The 19,779-nt window shown below is 41.2% G+C and overlaps 1 protein-coding gene across 7 annotated transcripts in view; it reads left to right on the forward strand.

Moving 5' to 3' along the window:
- The window catches only part of mipol1 (mirror-image polydactyly 1), a 334,286-nt gene that overhangs the window by 159,523 nt on the left and 154,984 nt on the right, over nt 1-19,779 (forward strand). For all 7 annotated transcript variants that reach the window (XM_080202838.1, XM_080202835.1, XM_080202834.1 and 4 more), the window contains one exon: nt 11,298-11,405. In XM_080202838.1, the coding sequence (XP_080058964.1) occupies nt 11,298-11,405 (108 nt within the window). The remainder of the gene's footprint in view (nt 1-11,297; nt 11,406-19,779) is intronic.

The following is a 19,779-nucleotide window of genomic DNA, read 5'->3' on the forward strand; positions in this document are numbered from 1 at the left end:
GTTCATCCCATTAGCTTCCTTGCATTTCTGACAGTAGGAATGCAGTGTAAGAAAAAAAAGTAACATTGTTTCAATTATGTTTGTTGGACTTAAAATAGAAACATTTATTTTTAATTCCGAATTCAGTTATTTGCTAAAAATAGCTGTAGTCTTGAGAATCTCTGAATCTTTATATAAATATGTGGATTTTCGTGTCATTCTCAAGTAAAAGTTCAGAGCGTAGCTACCATTTGTGAGATTGAAGGAGCATTATATTTCAAAGATCAAAGTGGTTCTTTGCATGATGGACTGTTGGAATTCTGTTAAGATTGTTTGACACCTCCATGGACTAGTTTGTATAATGTACGGATTCGATCAGGTGAATCTCATTCAGCTTCTTTGTTTTATGAGCATTATTAGTTTTGTCGCATTCCATTTGATTACTGAACTTCCATTCCTTCACAACATACAAGAGCTTGGATTAATACTGGAGCACTTCTGAAAGTCGTTGATCAATTTCACCTTCTCAATAGTAGAAAACAATCACGAGAGGTGGAGGGAAGAACTATTAGTGTGTTGTATTACTTGTTTTAAAACTGAAAAGACTTCAAAAATATTTTTGGAAAAAAACTTCAAGAAAAATTCTTCCAGCTACTATTCAGAAAGTTAATTAATTAAAGGCATTGCTTTTATATTTCTATATTCTATTGATTACTTCCTAAATCTAATTATATTTCAGAATTTGATTTATTTTTTAAAATAACTATTTGGATGCCTTTAACTGAGGGGAAGAACCTAAAGTTCATGTTTATTCTTCTGTAATTTGTGAAGCAGTTGTTGACACTAGTAGTGTAGCTCGATGTCATCCAAGTAATGGGGGGTACTGTAACTTGGTGATAATATTACCGCACTAGTAATCCAGAGTCTGAGACTGATGATCTTGAGCCATGAATTCAAACTCATCATGACAGGTGGAGAATTTAGACTCGCGAATAAAAAGCTAGTGGAACATAGAAACAGGAAAGGGTACCTCAGTAAGATCATGACTAATGGATGATCTAATTCCATATGTCTGCCTTTGCCCCATACCACCTGTGAACCTCAAACTTAGAATAAACAATTGATCCAGAATCAATTGTTGTTTGTGAAAGAGTGTCCAAATTTCTGTCACTCTGAGTGCGTGCAAGTGTTTTCTGATTTCACTCCGGAAAGATCTGATTCTAGTTTTTAGACTATGCCTCAAATGCTAGAACCTCAGCTAGTGGAAACATTTTAATTGTATCTACCCTGATCCCCTTAACATCTTGAAAACGTCACTTAAATCACCTAAACCCTAAATTTCAGGGTATGTGCAGTTTGTGTAATTATTCTCTTATTTAACCTTTGAAGTCGAAAAACATTCTGTTAAATGTGAGCTCAAGTTCCTGAAGGTTAATATATCCTTTATATGGTGTGGTTCTGAGGGTCCCATTGCATTCCATTTGATCTCCACAGTTTCTAGAAGGTACATTAACTTATTTATTTAGAAGGTATCCTGTTCTACATTTTTTTGATCCAAAGCGGATGACCGCACATTTTCCTATGTTGAAATCTGTTTTGCTACATTCACTTAATCTGTAAGTATCTCTTCATAATTTTAGGCTTTCATCTACTCTGCTCAAGATGCCACCTAAGTTATATCATGATCAAACGTGAAAACATGGCTTTCTATCCTATCATCCCAGCTGTTAATAAATAGTGAGTTGTTAAGGCCTCAGCACAAACCCTTGTAGGATGCTGTTAGACAAGTACTACCAATTAGAGTACTTGTCCATTATCCTTATTCTGTGTTATCTTTCACTCAGCCAATTTCTTAAGTAGGTCAACAGTGTGACTTCAGTTTTTTTATTGCTTCATGTAATGTGAGCACTTACTGTCAATCTATAATTGCTCTTGAGAAGGTGCTGCCTTGAACTATTGCAGTCCTTCTGGCGTAGGTACTCCCACAGTACATTAGGGTGAGTCACCCAGAATTTGATCCGGTGCTATTAAAGGAGCAGCTTCATTTTTCCAAGTGAGAATGATGTGTGACTTAGAAGGCCTTGCAGATGTAGTGGTCTCAAGCATCTGCTGCCCTTTTTCAAGGTGTGGAGGTTTTGTTTGACAAGTGCTGCCACAGGAGGCTTGACAGTACATCTTGCATATAATACACACTGCTGCCACTGGATCTCGGTGGCGGAAGGAATGAATGTTTAAGGTGGTGGACTGGATGTTGATAGGCTATTTTGTTTTTAATGGTGTCAAACTTATTGAATGTTGTTGGAACTGCACTCAGCACAAATGTTACTGCCGCTTATCAGCCCAAACCTGAATGCTGTTCGAGCCTTATTGCGTATGGACATGGAGTTGCTTCAGTATCTGAGGAGGCATGAATGACGCTAAACACTGTCCAGTCATCAGCGAGTATTCTCACATTTCTTCTCCATAAATCCAGGTCATTAATGAAACCCATGGCATTGGTTGTACCTAGACACAGTCCTGAGGAACTGCTGCAGCTTTGTCCTTGGACTGAAATATTTGGTCTCGAAGAATCATCAAGCCATTTTCCCTTAACATACAATGATATTATCATTGTGAATACCACAAAATTTTATTTGTTCATGGGACATGGGCATTGCTGGCTGGGCCAGCATTTATCCCTGAGAGCATTATAGAGTCAACCACATGTTGGTCAACACCCAGGGAGTTACATTGACCAGAATCTAAACTTGACCAGTTATATATGTACTGTGGCTACAAGAGCAGGTCAGAAGCTGGGAATTCTGAGGCAAGTAACTCCCCTCCTGATTTGCCAAAGCCTGTCCACCATTTACAAGTCAGGAGTGTGATGGAATGCTTTCCATCACACTTCTGACTTATAGATTGTGGACAAGCTTTGGCAGATCAGGAGGGGAGTTAGTTGTCTGGACGAGTACCACTCCAACAAGGCTCAAGAAGCTTGACACCATCCAGGACAAAAGCACCAATCTGTTGCCATCCCATCCACCAACTTAAACATTGACTTCTCCTTCCATTGTAACACAATGGCAGCAGTGAGTACCCTATGCAAGATGCACCACTAGAACTCATTAAGGCACTTTCTAAATCCATGAGATCTACCACCAGAAAGACGGGTGCAACAGACTCAAATAAACACCATCTGCAAGTTCCTCTCTAAACCCCACACCATCCTGACTTAGGACTGTTCACTGTTGCTCGGCCGAAAACCTGGAATTCCCCTCCTAAAACCACTGTTGGTGTTCCTGCACCAGATGGAGTTCTATGGTTCAATAAGATGGCTCACTGCCACTTTGTCAAGAGCAATTATGCCTTGCCAGCAATGTTCACATTCCATGAAAGAATAAAAACAAAATCAACTGCTTTCTTTTTGTGCCAGGTATAGCTTCAGCCAGTGGAGAGTTTTTCTTGATTTTCATTGACTACAATTTTCCTGGAACTCATTGATAACCACGTTCAGTCAAGTGCGATATTGATGTCAAGGGTAGTCATTCGCATCTCACCGCTTGTATCCAGCTCCTTTATCTGTGTTTGAATCAAGGCTGTAATGAGCTCTGAAATCAAGTAGCCCTGTCAGAAGCCAAACTGATCATCAATGAGCAGGTTATTTCTATATAAGTGCCACTTGTTAACACTGTTGTCGACACTTTCCATTACTTAGACTGATGGGGTAGTAATCCACAGGATTAGACGTGCCCTTTTTTGTGTGCATTACATTTCTGGGCAACTTTCCACATTTCCAGTGTTGTTCTGAAGCACCTTGTCATGGGTCATAGCTAATTTCTGGAACAGGTCTTTGGTACTTCTGCTGGGATGTTGGCAGCAGGCGGATTTGCACTTTTGAGGGTACTGCAGTCTGCTCCCTTACTGCCCCTCTCTCATCACATCATATTGTGCTCATCCCTGGTGACATGGAGCTACACTCCATTGATATCAAGACTGCCACCAGCAATGTCAAGCCCTGACCCAAATAACGTAATTGTTCTTTTGACCTTGCCCACCCTCCACTCACACAATGCAAGCCACAAAAATGCAGAAAAGTACATAAATCACTGCTTCAGTGCTTTTTAATTTACGAAAGCAAGCCTGTAATTGAATAATTCAAATCCATAATGCAAGTGTTGGGAACCCAAAAAAGTGCAAGCACACAAATCACTGCTCATCGTTTCAGTGCTTTGTAACTGATGAAAACACGCCTGTGATTGTTGAATTCAAATTCAGATTCACATTAGAAACCGCAAAAATACAAAACAGAAACATAAATGACAAATCCCTGCTTTAGTGCTTTTTTAACTTAGGAAAACAAGCCTAATTGATCAGTTTAAATCCATGCCGATCTGTTGTGAGAATGATGGTCACAATGGTCAATATTGCGATCTGTGTGTCTTTAGGGGAGCAAACATAGAATTAGTCTTTGAACAATGAGATGGAGAAATCAGCTGATGTGACTGCAGCACAGCACAGCTAGTGCAGGATGGAATGAACCAGTAAAAGTCCCGTGCAGGAGCAAATACTCTTAAGTGGAGTCCAGTGAGCCAAATCCAATATCAATGGCTTTGCTGGCAAATGTCTGGAAAGATTACTGTTCTTTGCCCAAAAGAGACTTTTTGAAGGCCAGAGCAATGGGAGGATTGACATATACTCAGCATTTACAACTGTCTGTATATGATAGCCATGATATCAGACCAGCAAATAGTGGTCCTGTTTGAAAAATAAAATTTACACAGAAAAATGATATATTTTTAAGATCTTCTTGCTTAATTTGTTTGCAGTCCATGGCAATTTAGATCGCTTCCCTTCTGCACATTTTCTTCACAAAATCATCAATAACAACATAATAGATAACATCTTGTAAGGGTGTATTTTCAGTTTTCAGTATTGCTGAAGTTGTCAAATGTTCCTTACTTTGCAGATAGCTTTTAACTCTTTTCAACATAGAGCATTCACCGGAATTTGTAATGGATATTGTTAGAGAGATCTCTGTTCTACTGTTAGAAAGATCTCAGTTCTGCCGTCCACACGTTCTGAAAATTATTTTAATAATATAGAGAAAGACAAATTACTATGGATTCTGGAATCTGAAACAAAAACAGAAAATGCTGGAAAATCTAAGCAGGTCCAACTGCATCTGTAGAGTAACAATAATGCCACGTTTTAACTCTTCACACGTTCTGATCACTGATCTGATTCTTGTTGCAACTGTACAGGGCACTGGTGAGGCCGCAGCTGGAGTACTGTGTGCAGTTTTGGTCGCCACACTTGCGCAAGGATATTTTGGCCTTGGAGGGAGTGCACAGGAGATTCACTAGGCTGATACCAGAGATGAGGGGGTTGGACTATGAAGAGAGACTAAATAGACTGGGTCTGTACTCGTTGGAGTTTAGAAGGATGATGGGGGGATCTTATAGAGACGTATAAGATAATGAAAGGGATGGATAGGGTAGAGGTAGAGAGATTCTTTCCGCTTGGAAAAGATAGCAGGACTAGAGGGCACAGCCTCAAGATAAGGGGGGGTGCAGTTTAGATTGGAGTTGAGGAGGAACTTCTTCACTCAGGGTGGTGAATCTCTGGAATTCTCTGTCCATTGAAGTGGTGGAGGCTACCTCGCTAAATATATTTAAGTCACGGGTAGATAGGTTTTTGACAAACAAGTGAATTAAGGGTTATGGAGAGAAAGCAGGAAAGTGCAACTGATCCACTTCAGATCAGCCATGATCTTATTGAAGCGGGGCAGGCTCAAAGGGCTAGATGGCCTACTCCTGCTCCTTTTTCTTATGTTTTTATGTTCTTACTTAATGGACATTTTTAGCACCTTTCTCAGCCGCTTTCATCATCATTTACATTTCCTTTGCCTAGTTACAACCCAATTACCTCGGCCCTCACATTATAACTCTTGTCTGACTTTCTTTGCTCTTAGCTCTGACGATAGGTCATCCAGACTTAAAAGGTTGGCACTGTTCTTACTCCACAGATGCTGTCGGACCTGCTGAGATTTTCCAGCATTTTCTGTTTTTGTTTCAGATTCCAGAATCCATAGTAATTTGCCTTTCTTTGTATTATTAAAATGATTTTCAGATTGGTTTCCATATTTAAAAAGGTTGCCTGCAAACCAACACATGCAAGTTGCTAAAAATCAACTGATGATCACAAAGCACAGAACTCATCATTATCAATGAAATCTTCAAAAAGATTTATATCCATGTCCTTCTGGTAGAATTCAGTTAATTTCTTAACATTCTTATCCAAACTTCTGTTGAAAAGCTTGGAAAATAATTCAACAGTTTTCTTTCAGTGATTAACTTCGGCTCTGCAATTGCATCATTATTGTGTCACAAGTAACATTGACAGTCTCGACAACGATCTTCTCTTTCTCTTTTAAACTGATTTCATTGTCTAGTTTAATTGAAAGATAACTTTCTGCATCTCTCCTTGTCACCAGAGGGACCTTTATACTTTTGTCATTGTTAGTGCCTCTGCTTCCACTGAGATATAGTCATTTCAAACTTCCATGACAGCAGTTGTATCAATATTTTGCAGCGATTTGCTGATGGTGTTGATTCTTTGAAGTAAATGGTTCCACAAAACAGTGAAAACTGCAATTTCGCACCTTTCAAATTTCTCTGCTAAGGATTTTGCTTCAGCTTTCACGTGTCGTTTCTCTGAATTTAATGTGTCTATGCCTGATAAATATTCCTTCATATCAACAAAGTTCAGTTTCAAAGCCAGTGCAGCATCTTAACAAGTAGATTCCCCGGTGTCACAAATTCTTTTGACCTTCAAATGTTTTCCATGTACCTAATTCAAGCATGATTGCAGCATATTCCACCGATGTGTTGAAACAGAAAAAAAGGCATACGAGTTTTGAACAAAGTCAAAAAAAAACAATCACCTCACAATTCAGCTGCTGCTTGCAGATTAAATTCAGAGTGACTGGAATATGTGATGAATAATGCCCAAAAGGTTGCATTGTTCAATTTTGCTTGTAAACCTGAATATTTTTCTGCCATATTTGTGACATTATTGAAGCTCTGCCAACCACAATTTTTGATGTCCAAACCTTTTGAGCGGTATGATGGCACAGTGGTTAGCACTGCTATCTCTGAGCTCCAGGGACCTGGGTTCGATGCCTAGCTTGGATCACTATCTGTGTGGAGCTTGCACGTTCTTCCCGTGTCTACTTGGGTTTCCTCCGGATGCTCTGGTTTCCTCCCATTGTCAGAAACAAGTGCTGGTGAGTTGGTGAATTGGCCATGCTAAATTCTCCCTCAGTGTACCCGAACAGGCACCGACAAGGGGATTTTCATCGTAACTTCATTCCAGTGATAATGTAAGCTGACTTGTGACACTAATAAACAAACTTTGAATTTTAATTTGCAATGATTTCCAAAACAACAGCATTTTCTCCAACAAGAATACTCCTTCTCAAATAGAGCTGATAATGCAGATTCAATTCTTCTCAATGATTTAGATCTTTGAGCATACACATACATGCCTAACTATGACTTTTGGAAGTTTCATGATCTGCAAGATCTCTTCCAACATTTCTCCAGTTAGGGTACCCATCAATGACTACGTATTTCTGTTTTACTGGGCCAGGGAAAAATTTGCAAACTTAACAGTTGACTGCCTTAGAAGTTTCTTGAAAAAATTTGTCTGCTTTTTCCTTTCCGTCATGCCATTTCTGTTCACTCTCCGAAAATGGGACTCATGAAAACTTCAAGATTGCTTTTGGCCTCCAAGATCAAATTTCCCCCTCTGCCCTGGGGTCCAAGTTTCCTTTGCTTGTTTGATGATCTCTCTGTTGTGCTGGTTCATTGGCTGCAAGCCCAAGGAATGGTCTCGGTCTTGGCCTTGCCCTTAGTTGCCCAATCTTCCTCAGCATTGGCTGGGGTTCAAGTTGCCCCTGCTCACTCAATGACCTCGCTGCTCTGCTAGCTGACTGTCTACCTACCTGTATCTCACTCTCGGCTCATTGCCAAGCCTTCCCAGCCCTGCAGACCTGGTCAAGTTGCCCCGCTATTACCCCCAACAACTGTCGGTGCCTACTTCACCTTTGCACCTCACCTCTGCTTGACAACAACCATGTGCTCGCTCACTTGCTGTTGCCTGGCCTTGCCTCGCCTTGCCTTCACCCTTGATTTATTGCCCACTGGCTTCCTCAGCCCTACTAAACTGGTCGCATCACCCTGCTGCTCCCCTCAGTGAACGCTAGCACTCCTCAGCCTTGACTAGAGGGCACAGCCCCAAGATAAGGGGGGGGGGGCAGTTTAGAACGGAGTTGAGAAGGAACTTCTTCACTCAAAGGGTGGTGAATCTCTGGAATTCTCTGCCTGTTGAAGTGGTGGAGGCTGCCTCGCTAAATATATTTAAGACGCGGGTAGATAGGTTTTTGATAGACAAGGGGATTAAGGGTTATGGGGAGAAGGCGGGAAAGTGGAACTGAGCCACGACAGATCAGCCATGATCTTATTGAATGGCGGGGCAGGCTCGAAGGGCTAGATGGCCTACTCCTGCTCCTATTTCTTATGTTCTTATGTTCTTATCTCACTTATGCTTGACGATAACCTTGGGAAATGTGCTGGCTCATTCACTGGCTGTCTCGCTGCTGCCTGGACTCACCTCGCCTTCGCCCTTGGTTCATTGCCCACCAGCGCTCCTCAGGCTTACTGGCCTGCTCAAGTCGCTCTGCTTCCCCCCTTAACAGCTGACACTTCAGCCCTCACACCTCACCTCTATTCGATGATGATGACCTCAGGAAATGTGCTTGATCACTCGCTGGCTGTATACCCTGCTGCCTGGCTGGCCTCCTCACCTCACCCTCAGTTCATTGCGCACAAGCCCTTTCAGCCTTCTGCTGGCCTGGTCGAGTAGCCCTGCTGCTCCCCTCACCAAACATCGGTCTTTTCTCAGCCCTCACTCATCATCTCTCCTCAATAACCACTATGGGAAATGTGCTGGCTCACTCATTCACTGGCTGCTTTGCCAGCTGCCTGGCCTCACCTCACCTTGCCTTCAACCCTTGGTTCATTGTACACCAGATCTCCTCAGCCTTACTGGCCTGGTCAAGTCGCCCCGTTGGTACTTCCTCAGTCCTCGCACCACACCTCTAACTGACAACAACGATGATCTCAGGAAATGTGCTTGATCACTGGTTGAATCTCTTGCTACCTATCTGGCTGGCCTTCTCACCTCATGCTCAATTCGTTCCTCACCAACTCTTTAAGCCATGTTGCTGGCCTGGCTGAGTCATCCTGCTGCTGTCCTCAACAACAGGGCAAAGGCGAGGCAATAGCCAGTGTAAAAGTAAGCCAGCACATTTCTCAAGGTTATTGTTGAGCAGAGGTGAGGTATGAGGGCCAAGAAGGTGCAGGCCCTTCTTGGCTCTATTGTATACCGGCCCTCCTCAGTCCTACTGGCCTGACTGAGTTGCCCCGCTTGTACCCTTGGCAGCTGCTAGCACCTCCTTGGCCTTCACATCTCAACCAGGCCAGTGGAAGGCTGAAAGGGTTGGTTGGCAATGAACCGAGAGCAAGTTGGGGCCAGCTAGGCAGCAGGATATGCAGCTAGTGAGTGATCAAGCATATTTCCTAAGGTCGTCATTGACAAGTAGAAGTGAGGTGTGAGGGCTGACGGGATGCCAGCAGTTATTAAGGCCAGCCAGACAGCAGGAGATTCAGCCAGTAATCAAGCACATTTCCTGAGATCATCATCGTTGTCGGGCAGAGGCCAGAAATGTATTGGCCTACTCGCACACTGGCCATCGCCTCGCCTTCGCGCTTGGTTCATTGCCCAAGAACCCTCTCAGCCTTGCTGCTGGCCTGGTCGACTCACCCTACTGCTCCCCTCATCACTACTGGCACCACGTCCTCACCCTTTGCACCAGAGGTAAGCTTGCTGTTGGCTCAGGCTGCTCTGGCCTCCTTTGTGGACCCCTAGCCTTTACTGTTTTCTGTGCCTTCAGCAGTTTGTTGATATCATATGAAGGGAATTGAATTGGCTGAAGCCAGGCATCAACCAGGGACTGATCCTCTGGCTTGAAAGTAATTGTTGAGTGAGAGATATGCTGGGCCATGAAGTTACAGATTGTGGTTGAATAAAATTCTGCTACTGGTGGTGATCAACCGCACCTCATAAATGCTCAGCTGCTCTGATCAGTCCAACAACATAATAGACATTACAACAATTGAGCGAAGATCACTCCCACCAATACAATCCTGAACAGATGCACCTGTGGCAGATAGATTCATGAGGGTGAGATCTTGCAGATTTTGTAATGTTACCTGAGAATGTTTTGCAGAATTAGAGCTTGAAATTTATAGTAGAAAACACGAGATGGAAAGGATGGGTTCATTTCCATAAAGCACTTCAAAGCAAATTAATATTTTGAGTAAAATGATCCGGCACATCGATATGATTAAATTAGCTGACAGAATGAAGGCCAATAAATGACTCAATCTACACTAAAATGAAGAGAAATTCAAATCAAAGATAACCTATAGCTGTTGTATAGAGAACAACAGAAACCTGCTGAACCTAAGAGGATGAATGTTTCTACATTGTAATAAATGGTGATCTTTTTCAAACCTGTGGAGATGAACCAAAATTTTTATTAGAAACAATAATTTGCACTTTAGGTAACACACTTCATGCAACGAGGTGTCTTAAAGAGTTGTATGGAAGATTGGAACGAGCAAGAGTAGATAAATTAGGCATGTGACTAAAGGCAGAGCCAAGCAGATAGATTTTGAAGAGATTTTTCTAAGTTGAGAAATTGGTAACTGGTATGTTTGACGAAAGGAACTCCATAATGTGCAGGCATAGTTGCAATAACTCAGCCAACATTGAAGTGGAAACAAGAAGTTGTAAACTGAGATGTGGGCCTTAAGAAAATTAAAGCAAAACTGTGGAGGGATTTGAAATAACTTAGATTTTTGGGTGTTTACTTTTTTTGTTTCAGGCTGTTGTTGTAGATAGGTTTCAACTCCTAATGTGCCATATAAGTTGACATATATCAAATAAAATATACGTGTGTGTGAGTAATAAACAGAAGATCCCTTTTAATAACAATTTATGTTTATATAGCATCTCTATGTAATAAAACATGCCAACATGTTTCACAGGACAGTTATAAAGCAAAATTGTTTGTGGAGTCACATTTGGCCAGGTGGCTAAAGTGAGGAGGAAATTGGGGTGGTTAGCCAGAGTGGTTTAGGGAAATAATGCCAGAGCTTAGGACTTAGACAACTACCCATTCGGTAATATGCTGCTTTATTTGTCCCCAGTGCAAACGGTTGGAGCAGGAGCTTCATCTCTTGAAAGAGCAGAACCAGGCAATGGCAAACAACACGAAACAACTGACTACTGAAAGAAACCAAACATGTGCCTTGAAGGTAAGTCTCTCTCACTCAGCAAAATTAACATTGTAAACCATGGATGCCATTTTCACAGTAACTTCATTGCAATGTTAGTGTAAGCCTACTTGTGACACTAACAAATAAACTTTAAAAACTTCTGCCCTACTGATATCTGTTTGTATTTCAACACTGGTTTGTCATGGTGCTTGCTAACATAGATACAGTTAAAGTTAAAATGTTAAAGTTTATTTATTAGTCACAAGTAACACTTACATTAACACTGCAATGAAGTTACTGTGAAATTCTCCTAGTTGCCACACTCTGGTGTGCTGGTTAGATGTGCACCTAACCAGCACATCTTTGAAACTGTGGGAGAAAACTGGAACACTTGGAGTAAACCCACGCAGACAGTGGGAGTACATGCAAACTCCACAAGACTGTGACCCAAGCCAAGAATTGAACTTGAGTCCCTGGCACTGTGAGGCTGCAGTGCTAACCAGTGTGCCACTGTGCCGCTAGAATATGTCTGAGACAGCAAAGGTGGAAACTGTTCAGCACTTTCTCTGCCGAGTAAATATTGTACAGGCCTCATCAGTGTCGAGAAGTGCACTGAGGTTGCAGGCTGGTTAATCTCTCAGTTCGGTCTTCTCAGTCAGATTGTGTTATTCCACAGGCACTTATTAAGCTTCGCATAACTGCAACTTTTGTGAATCATGTGTTGATTTCAAGATCAAGTGGCAGACTGCTGGTGATTGCTGAGCTTACATATATGAAGTTATCAACAATCTCTTCTGTCATATTGACAATAATGATAGATGGAGTATGACAATATCCCAGGTAATGACAATTTCTAAGATAAAAGCAAATTACTATTGTTGTTAAAATCAAACAAAAACAGAAAATTGGGAAATCTCAGTAGATCTGACTGCATCTGTAGAGAGAGAACAGAGACAACATTTTGAGTCTGGATAACTCGAGTCAGCTCTGATGAAGGACCATTCTGACTCAACATTGGCTCTCATGATATTTCTCTTCTTGATGCTGATGGTCAAACCAAATTCTTTACACAGAATGAGAATCTGTCAATCTGTCATAGCAGCTGTTCCTCAGTGTGGAGATGAGTGCGACATCATCAACATAGGACAAGTCTTTGATGAGGACTTGACATACTTTTGTCTTGAATTTTAAGTGAGCAAAGCTGAACAACTTTCTGTCAATTCTGATCTGTAATTAGATACACTCCTTTGATGAGCTGAGGGCGTATAACTCTGGCAAAATGAAGAAAATGCTTCAAAGAGCACTGGTTCCAGGATATAACCCTGCTTGGCCCTGTTGTGGATCTCAAAAGGTTCTAATGTTGCCCCATCATAGCTGACTTTCCCCATCATGTTGTCATGAAAAAAATAGACCACATTGGCGGGCAGGTGCTTACTTGGTTGAATGCCTTAGAGAGATTGATGAAAGTGATTTATCATGGTCTCCTTTGTTCACAGTATTTCTCTTCCAGCTGATGCAATGAGAAGACCTTGTCAACTGTAGATCTCTAGTCTGAAATAACACCGAGATTTGGGATGGATGCATTCAGCCAAGATCTGCAACCTGACAAGGGCAAATAGTTTTCCCATGATGTTCAACAGTAGGATTCCTTAATAGTTGTTGCATTTATTGTGTTCACCAATGTTCTTGAAACAGGGTCATAATCTTTGCATCAAGATAAGACATAGGATCAGAAGCAGGTCATTCGGCTTATCGACTGTGCTCAGCCATTCAATGAAATCATGACTGATCTGATGTACTCAACTCCACTTTCCCGCCTTATCCACATAACACTTGATTCTCTTACTGATTAAAAATCTGTCCATCTCAGCCTTGAGTATACTTAATGACTCGACCTCTAAGCTCCCTCAGTAAAGAATTCCATAGATTCGCTACCCTCTGGAAAAGAAATTCCTCCTCATCTCTGTCTTAAATGGCAAGCTCTTACTCTGAGATTATGCTCTCTGGTCCTAGACCCCCCCACAAGAGGCAAGAACCTCTCAGCATCTATGCTGTCAAGCCTCTTGAGAATACTATATGTCTCAATAAGGATGCCGCTCATTCTTCTAAACTTCAATGATTACTGGCCCAACTTACTTAACCTCTATTCATAAGAAAATCCCTCCATACCTGGGATCAATCTAGTGACCCTTGTCTGGACTGCCTCCAATGCCAAATACCTTTCCTTAGATAAGGCCACCAAAGCTATTCACAGTGTTACAGGTGTGGTTCAAATTGTGCCTTGTGTAGTTTTAGCAACATTTCCCTATTTTTATACTCCATTCACTTTGAAATAAAGGCTAACATTCCATTTGCCTTCCCAATTACCTGCTGAATTTGCATGCTAGTTTCTTTGTGATTTATGCATGAGGACCCCCAAATCTGTTTGTGCTTCAGTTTTTCTGCAGTCTTTCTCCATTTAAATAATATTCAGCTCCTTTATTCTTCATACCAAAGTGCATAATTTCACATTTTCTGCCAGTATATTCCATCTGCCAAGTTTATGCCCATTCACCTAACCTGTCTGTTTGCCTCTGTTGAGTCATAGTGTCATCCTCACCACTTGCTTTCCTACCTAGTTTTGTGTTATTTGCAAACTTAGCAATGGTACATTCACTTCCCTCATCCAAGTTGTTAATCTATATTGTAAATAATTGTGGCCCCATCACTGATCCCACTAATTAGAGGTGACCTTCCTGAAAATGCCCCTCTTATCCCTTCTCTCCATCTTCTATCAGTTTGCCAATCTTCTGTGCATGCCAACATACTGCCCCCAACACCAAGGGCTATGATCTTATTACAGAGCCTTTTGTGCTGCAAGTTATTGAACACATTTTGGTAATCCAACTATGTTATATCTACTGATTCCCCTTCATCTACCCTGCTGTTTACTACTTCAAGGAATTTTACAAATGTGTCTGCCATGATTTCCCCTTCATGAAGCCATGCTGACTCTCCATGAATATATTTTACATTTCTAAATGCTCTGCTCTTTTCTCCTATATAACATACTCTAACATTTTCCCAATGACACACCTCACTCGCTCACTTTTCCAATCTCTGGTACTTTTCTCTGTAGCTACTTCCTTTAATATCCTGGGATGGAACCATCAGGTCCAGGGGACTTAGTGGCATTTAATCCCATCAGTCCCCCTCGTGCTTTTTTTCTAGTGATAGTTATTGTATTTATTTCTACGCCTTGATTATTTGGTATTTTTGGAATGTTATTCATGCCTTCTAATGGCCCGCCACCCATTCCTTCCTGCTTGAACTTACTGAAAAGTCACATACTCTCAAATATTTAGTTCCCAGCTTTGATCTCCTTTTTCTAATGGCTGTACGATCACACCCGTTAACCTCAATTTGTGCCATGAATCCATTTATTTTGTGCCAAATACTATGTGCATTTAAGTAAAGAGCCATTAGTTTTGCCTTGTCACCATTTTTTTTCCTTTTTTACCCTATTTGTTGGTCTTTTATGTTTGTACTGTCTCTCCCTTCTTGTCACACATTGGGTATCTTCAATTAAATAGCTGAAGGTACTCAGAAGTGAAAAGCACAGCAGGGAGGCCAGAGGATTCCACCCTAGATGTGGTCTCACTCGTGCCCTATACAACTGAAGCATTACTTCCCTTCTTTTGTAAGCAATTCCCTCCCAATCAATGATAACATTTTATCAGCTTTCTTAATTACTTACTGTACCTGCATAATAGCCTTTTGTGATTCAGGCACTAGGACACCCAGATCCCTCTACACCTCAGAGCTCTGGCAATCTCTCACCATATATAATCTCCTTTTTATTAATGTTTGCCCATATTATACTCCATTTGCCAGATTTTTTGCCAACTCCCTTAACCTACCTATATCCCTTTTTTCTATCCTTTTCATAATGTACTTTCCTACCTATCTTTATGTCACCAGCAGATTTAGCAACCATATCCTCAGTCCCTTCATCCACATTATTTATTTAATAGTGAAAAGTTGAGGCCCCGGCACTGATTTCTGTAGTATGCCATTTGTAACATCCTGCCAGGTGGAAAAAGACCCATTTTTGACAACTCCTGTTAGCTGATTAATCTTCAATCCATGCTAATCTATCACCCCCAAACTATGAACATTTATTTTCAGCAATAACCTTTGATGTGGCAGCTTCTCAAATGCCTTCTGAAAATCCAAATACAATAGAACTGGTCACCCTTTATCCACAGCACGTGACTGCTTTAAAGAACTCCAATAAACTGGCTGAATATGATTTCCCTTTCACAAAATCATGTCGATTGTGCCTGATTGCCTTGAGTTTTTCCAAGTGACCTGCTGTAACATCATGTAATAATACTAATGGCGACTAACACTTCCCCATGACAAATGCTGGCTAACTGGTTTGTAGTTTCCCGCTTTCTGTCTCCTTCCTTTTTTGAATAAATGATTTACTTTTGCTATTTTCCTGTCTAATGGAACGTTTTCCAAATTAAGGGGATAATGGAAAATTAAAACCAACTATCTCACAAGCACCTCTACTTTCAAAGCCTTCAGGTGAACTCCATCCAGAGCCAAAGGTTTGTCAGCTTGCAGACTTAACAATTTGCTCAATGCCACTTCCCTGGTGATTGTAATTGTCCTGAGTCATTTCCTGATTTATTGTTGTTTCTGGGATATTACATGTGTCCTCTTTAAGGAAGACTGATACCAGATACCTGTTTAATTCATCCATTAATACCAAACTTTCCATATCAATTCCCCAGATGCACTTTCAATAAGACCAGCACTCACTTTGTTAACTCTTTTCTTATTTAACTATCTGTAAAAACTCATACTATCTATCTTTATATTAACAGGTAGTTTTCTCTCATATTCTAATTTTTCCCTCTTTATCAAGCTTATTGTCATTCTTTGCTGTTCTTTATATTTTTACCAATCTTTTGACCTGCCACCCATCTTTGCACAAATTTATGCTTTTCCTTTACCTTCAGTACTGTCTTAAACATTATCAATCAACCATGGATGATGGGCCATCCCTTGGAATTTTTCTTTCTTATTAAAATGTGTCAATTCTGTGATTCTAAAATATCCCTTTCAGTGTCTGTCATTGAACTTTTATTGATCTATCCGTTACGTACGTTTGCCAATTCACTTTTGCTAGCTCCACTTTCATTCCCTCATAATTGCCTTTATTTAGGTTAAAGTACTAGTCTTGGATGCACTCTGTCTCAAACTGAATATAAAATTCAATCATATTATTGCTCGTATCTAGGGGTGCCTTTACTATGAGGTTATTAATCCTATCTCATTACACAATACCAGGTCTACCCTCTGGTTGGCTCCAGAACATGTTGCCCTAAGAAACAATCCTGAAAACGTTCCATGAACTTTTCACCTATGCTACCTTTGCCTATCCAATTTTGCTCATTTATATATAGATTTAAATCCCCCATGATTATTGCTGTAACTGCCTGACAAGCTGTAATTATCTCTTCTTTGATAATCTGACCTACTATGTAGTTATAACTAAGGGTCCCAAACCCTGGTACCAATCAAGCAATATAGCCATCTGCACTCACTCCTTGCTACAGAGAAATATCAATCCCCTCACTATACTGTCCACTACTACCACTATATTCTTATATGCTTCCCCTTACTTGAATGGTTTTCCTGTACCATAGTACTATGGTCTGTCAGCTCATCACCCTGCAGTTCCAACTCTCAGCCAAGTAAACTGAAGGAACCTCAGATCTGTTGGACAATTGTAGAGACTTACATTCCTACACTCCCTGTCCTCTGAGTTCCTTTACCTGCCTCAGCGTGTCTTGTTCTCTCTGACCACTTCCCAAACCAGAAGACCCTATCCCAAAGAATGTGATCATTTCATGAAGCAAACTGCTCAGTTAACTCTTGTCCTTCCTGATCTGTTGCAGTGTCCACAGCTCAACCTCCAGATCACTAATTTTGAACTGAAACTCCTTGAGTCACTGACGGCAAATATGCTTGCCCTGGATAACATTGGTATCCATGAGCTCCCACATGCTGTTTGCCCCAAGCATTCCTATGTTGCATGATGTCTAGATATTCTGGCAGAGTTGTAATCATTTGACATTGACATACAACTTGCTGCATACTTTGAGCAGCTCTTGGTGCATTCAGTTTTGTCATTTGGATTGCTCTTATAATTAAATAAGAGTGGACTGTATGGCAATGATAGATTCTGTCACCATGATATTAGCCTTGAACTAGTCTGCATTTTTCCACTCTTCGCTTCTCATATGTTGAGAATGTGGTTTTGGAGATGGTGTCTTTCAGTATGTTTCAGTTCACTTCTGCACTCTTAACTGGGAATGGTGGAGAGAAAATATCAATTCAAGTCAAGGAACTATAGATTTATATCCAGCTTGACAAGTGTGGCTGATGTTGGTATATTTCTGCTTTGGAATGAAAAAACTTTTAAGCTGCATCCTCATCATAGCACACACATTGCAGTCAGTGCTGTAGTAATTGCATATGTTAAGAATGCTGTTCAGAGAGTCACATCTGGTGATGATCAGACATGGATGGTGGCGATACCCTGATGTTGGATGTCTCCAGGATACCTTGGCATTGTTATTCCGAAAGAAGGTGATAGTTGCATAAAACTCCAGGGTAGCAGCAAAACTCAAGCAGTCTCTGTTCATTTCCTTTTATCCTCCCCAGGCCATGATGTCCAAGACAGGAGGACCATGCTTCATGATTCATACCCATCATTGCATTGAAATTCCCCTGCTGGTAATGATCTGACTTAGGGATTCTGCTGACTGCTATATCAAGCTCCTCAGAACTAGCCTTTTACCTCTCTGGTGGAGCACAGTGTTGGAGCATAAACATTCATGAGATTAACTGGCCCTGTTTAAGCTGAAAGATGGATGGAGAGGATACGTTCTGAACCATTTGTGGGGGTTTCTATTATTGAAAGTAGCGAGTTCCTACAGCAAAGCCTACACCTTCGTTGTGGTTTCCTCTGAACTGTTCCCCTGCCAGATGAACATACAATATTTTTCTTTCAGTGAGCTGCTTTTGACAAGCCTGGTCTCTTATCAGGATGCTCTGCTGATGTTCAGCATATCAAGTTCCCTGTCAATCACAGCTATCTTGTGAACGTTATCTACCAGCTGCAAGTTGTCAGTCAATCCACTGCACACGGTCCTGACATTTCAGCTTACCAATTGAAGAGTTGGCACTTTCTTTCATTTATTTATTTCACTTGAATGTCTAGTGCAATGGATTTGGTTCATTTGTTGAGCAGAGGCTCAAGGTTCCAAGCACCCATTGAAGCAAATGGTGAGTCAGCATCTTACCAGTCAAGGGCTGCTCGATGGATAGTGCCTTATCAAGTTGTTCCCACCCACTATCAGAGACCGTCTGTAGCACCAATTCTCTATGCCAACCAAGTTGGCCTTATCACTTGTAACTGCTGTCTCCCGTGTCATGTTAATTCTCTCCAGAGCACAGGCCTGGGCAAAAAGGGACAAATGGACACCAGACTATGCCTGAGTGAAATGCAGACTGATTGAGGAGTTTGGTTCAGGTGGGAATCTGGTGTACAGTGCAAAAGCAGCGCACCTTCTACTTTTTGCAGCCTCAGGTGACTGATGAATTTAATTCCTTATTTCCAAGTGAGGTGACTGCAACTTTCTGTTACTTTAGTTGTGTAGACAATGAACTAATTGACTAAGTAAACAAATGAGGTTGGACAGAAAAGGCAGGGCTGATAGTTTGCCACGACTGTGGCCTGTGGGAATCTATGGAATACACTGCAATCCCAGACAGCCATATCTGCAGAAACTGTCTGCAGTTTAAGCAACTTCTTTTCCGGCTTGCTAAGCTGCAGACATTGTGAGGAATCAGGAAGGGAAAAGGTTACCTGTACATTTTCTGCTTAGAGGCAGTCACTCCCCTTAGTTTAGGCTGAACTTTAGATTTGGTCAGTTGACAAATCTGAATTGGCGTGCATGATGAAAAAGGTTTGAGAATCACAGAAACTCATCTCCCGGACCTGACCATCTACATCAAGGTGTTGAAAGAGGTGACTACAAAGATAGCATTTGCATTGGTGGCATCTTTCAAAATTCTATAGACTCTGGAATGGTTCCTGCAGATTGGAAGGTGGCAAATGTAACACCATTATTTAAGAAAGATTGAAGAGAGAAAACAGGAACTATAAATTTGTCGGCTTGGCACAGTAGGGGGGCGGGGGGGTGAAAATGCTAGAATTTATAATAAATAGAAAAGAATTGTAGGATTAGTCAGAGTCAATTTGGATTTATGAAAGGAAAATCGTCTTAAAATCTCTTTGGAGTTTTGCGAAAAAAACTAACAGAATAGATAAGGGGGAACTGCTAGATGTGAT

The sequence above is a fragment of the Carcharhinus amblyrhynchos genome, chromosome 14 (genome assembly GCF_965287045.1).
Source record: "Carcharhinus amblyrhynchos chromosome 14, sCarAmb.v2.hapA, whole genome shotgun sequence".
Classification (NCBI taxonomy): Eukaryota; Metazoa; Chordata; class Chondrichthyes; order Carcharhiniformes; family Carcharhinidae; genus Carcharhinus; species Carcharhinus amblyrhynchos.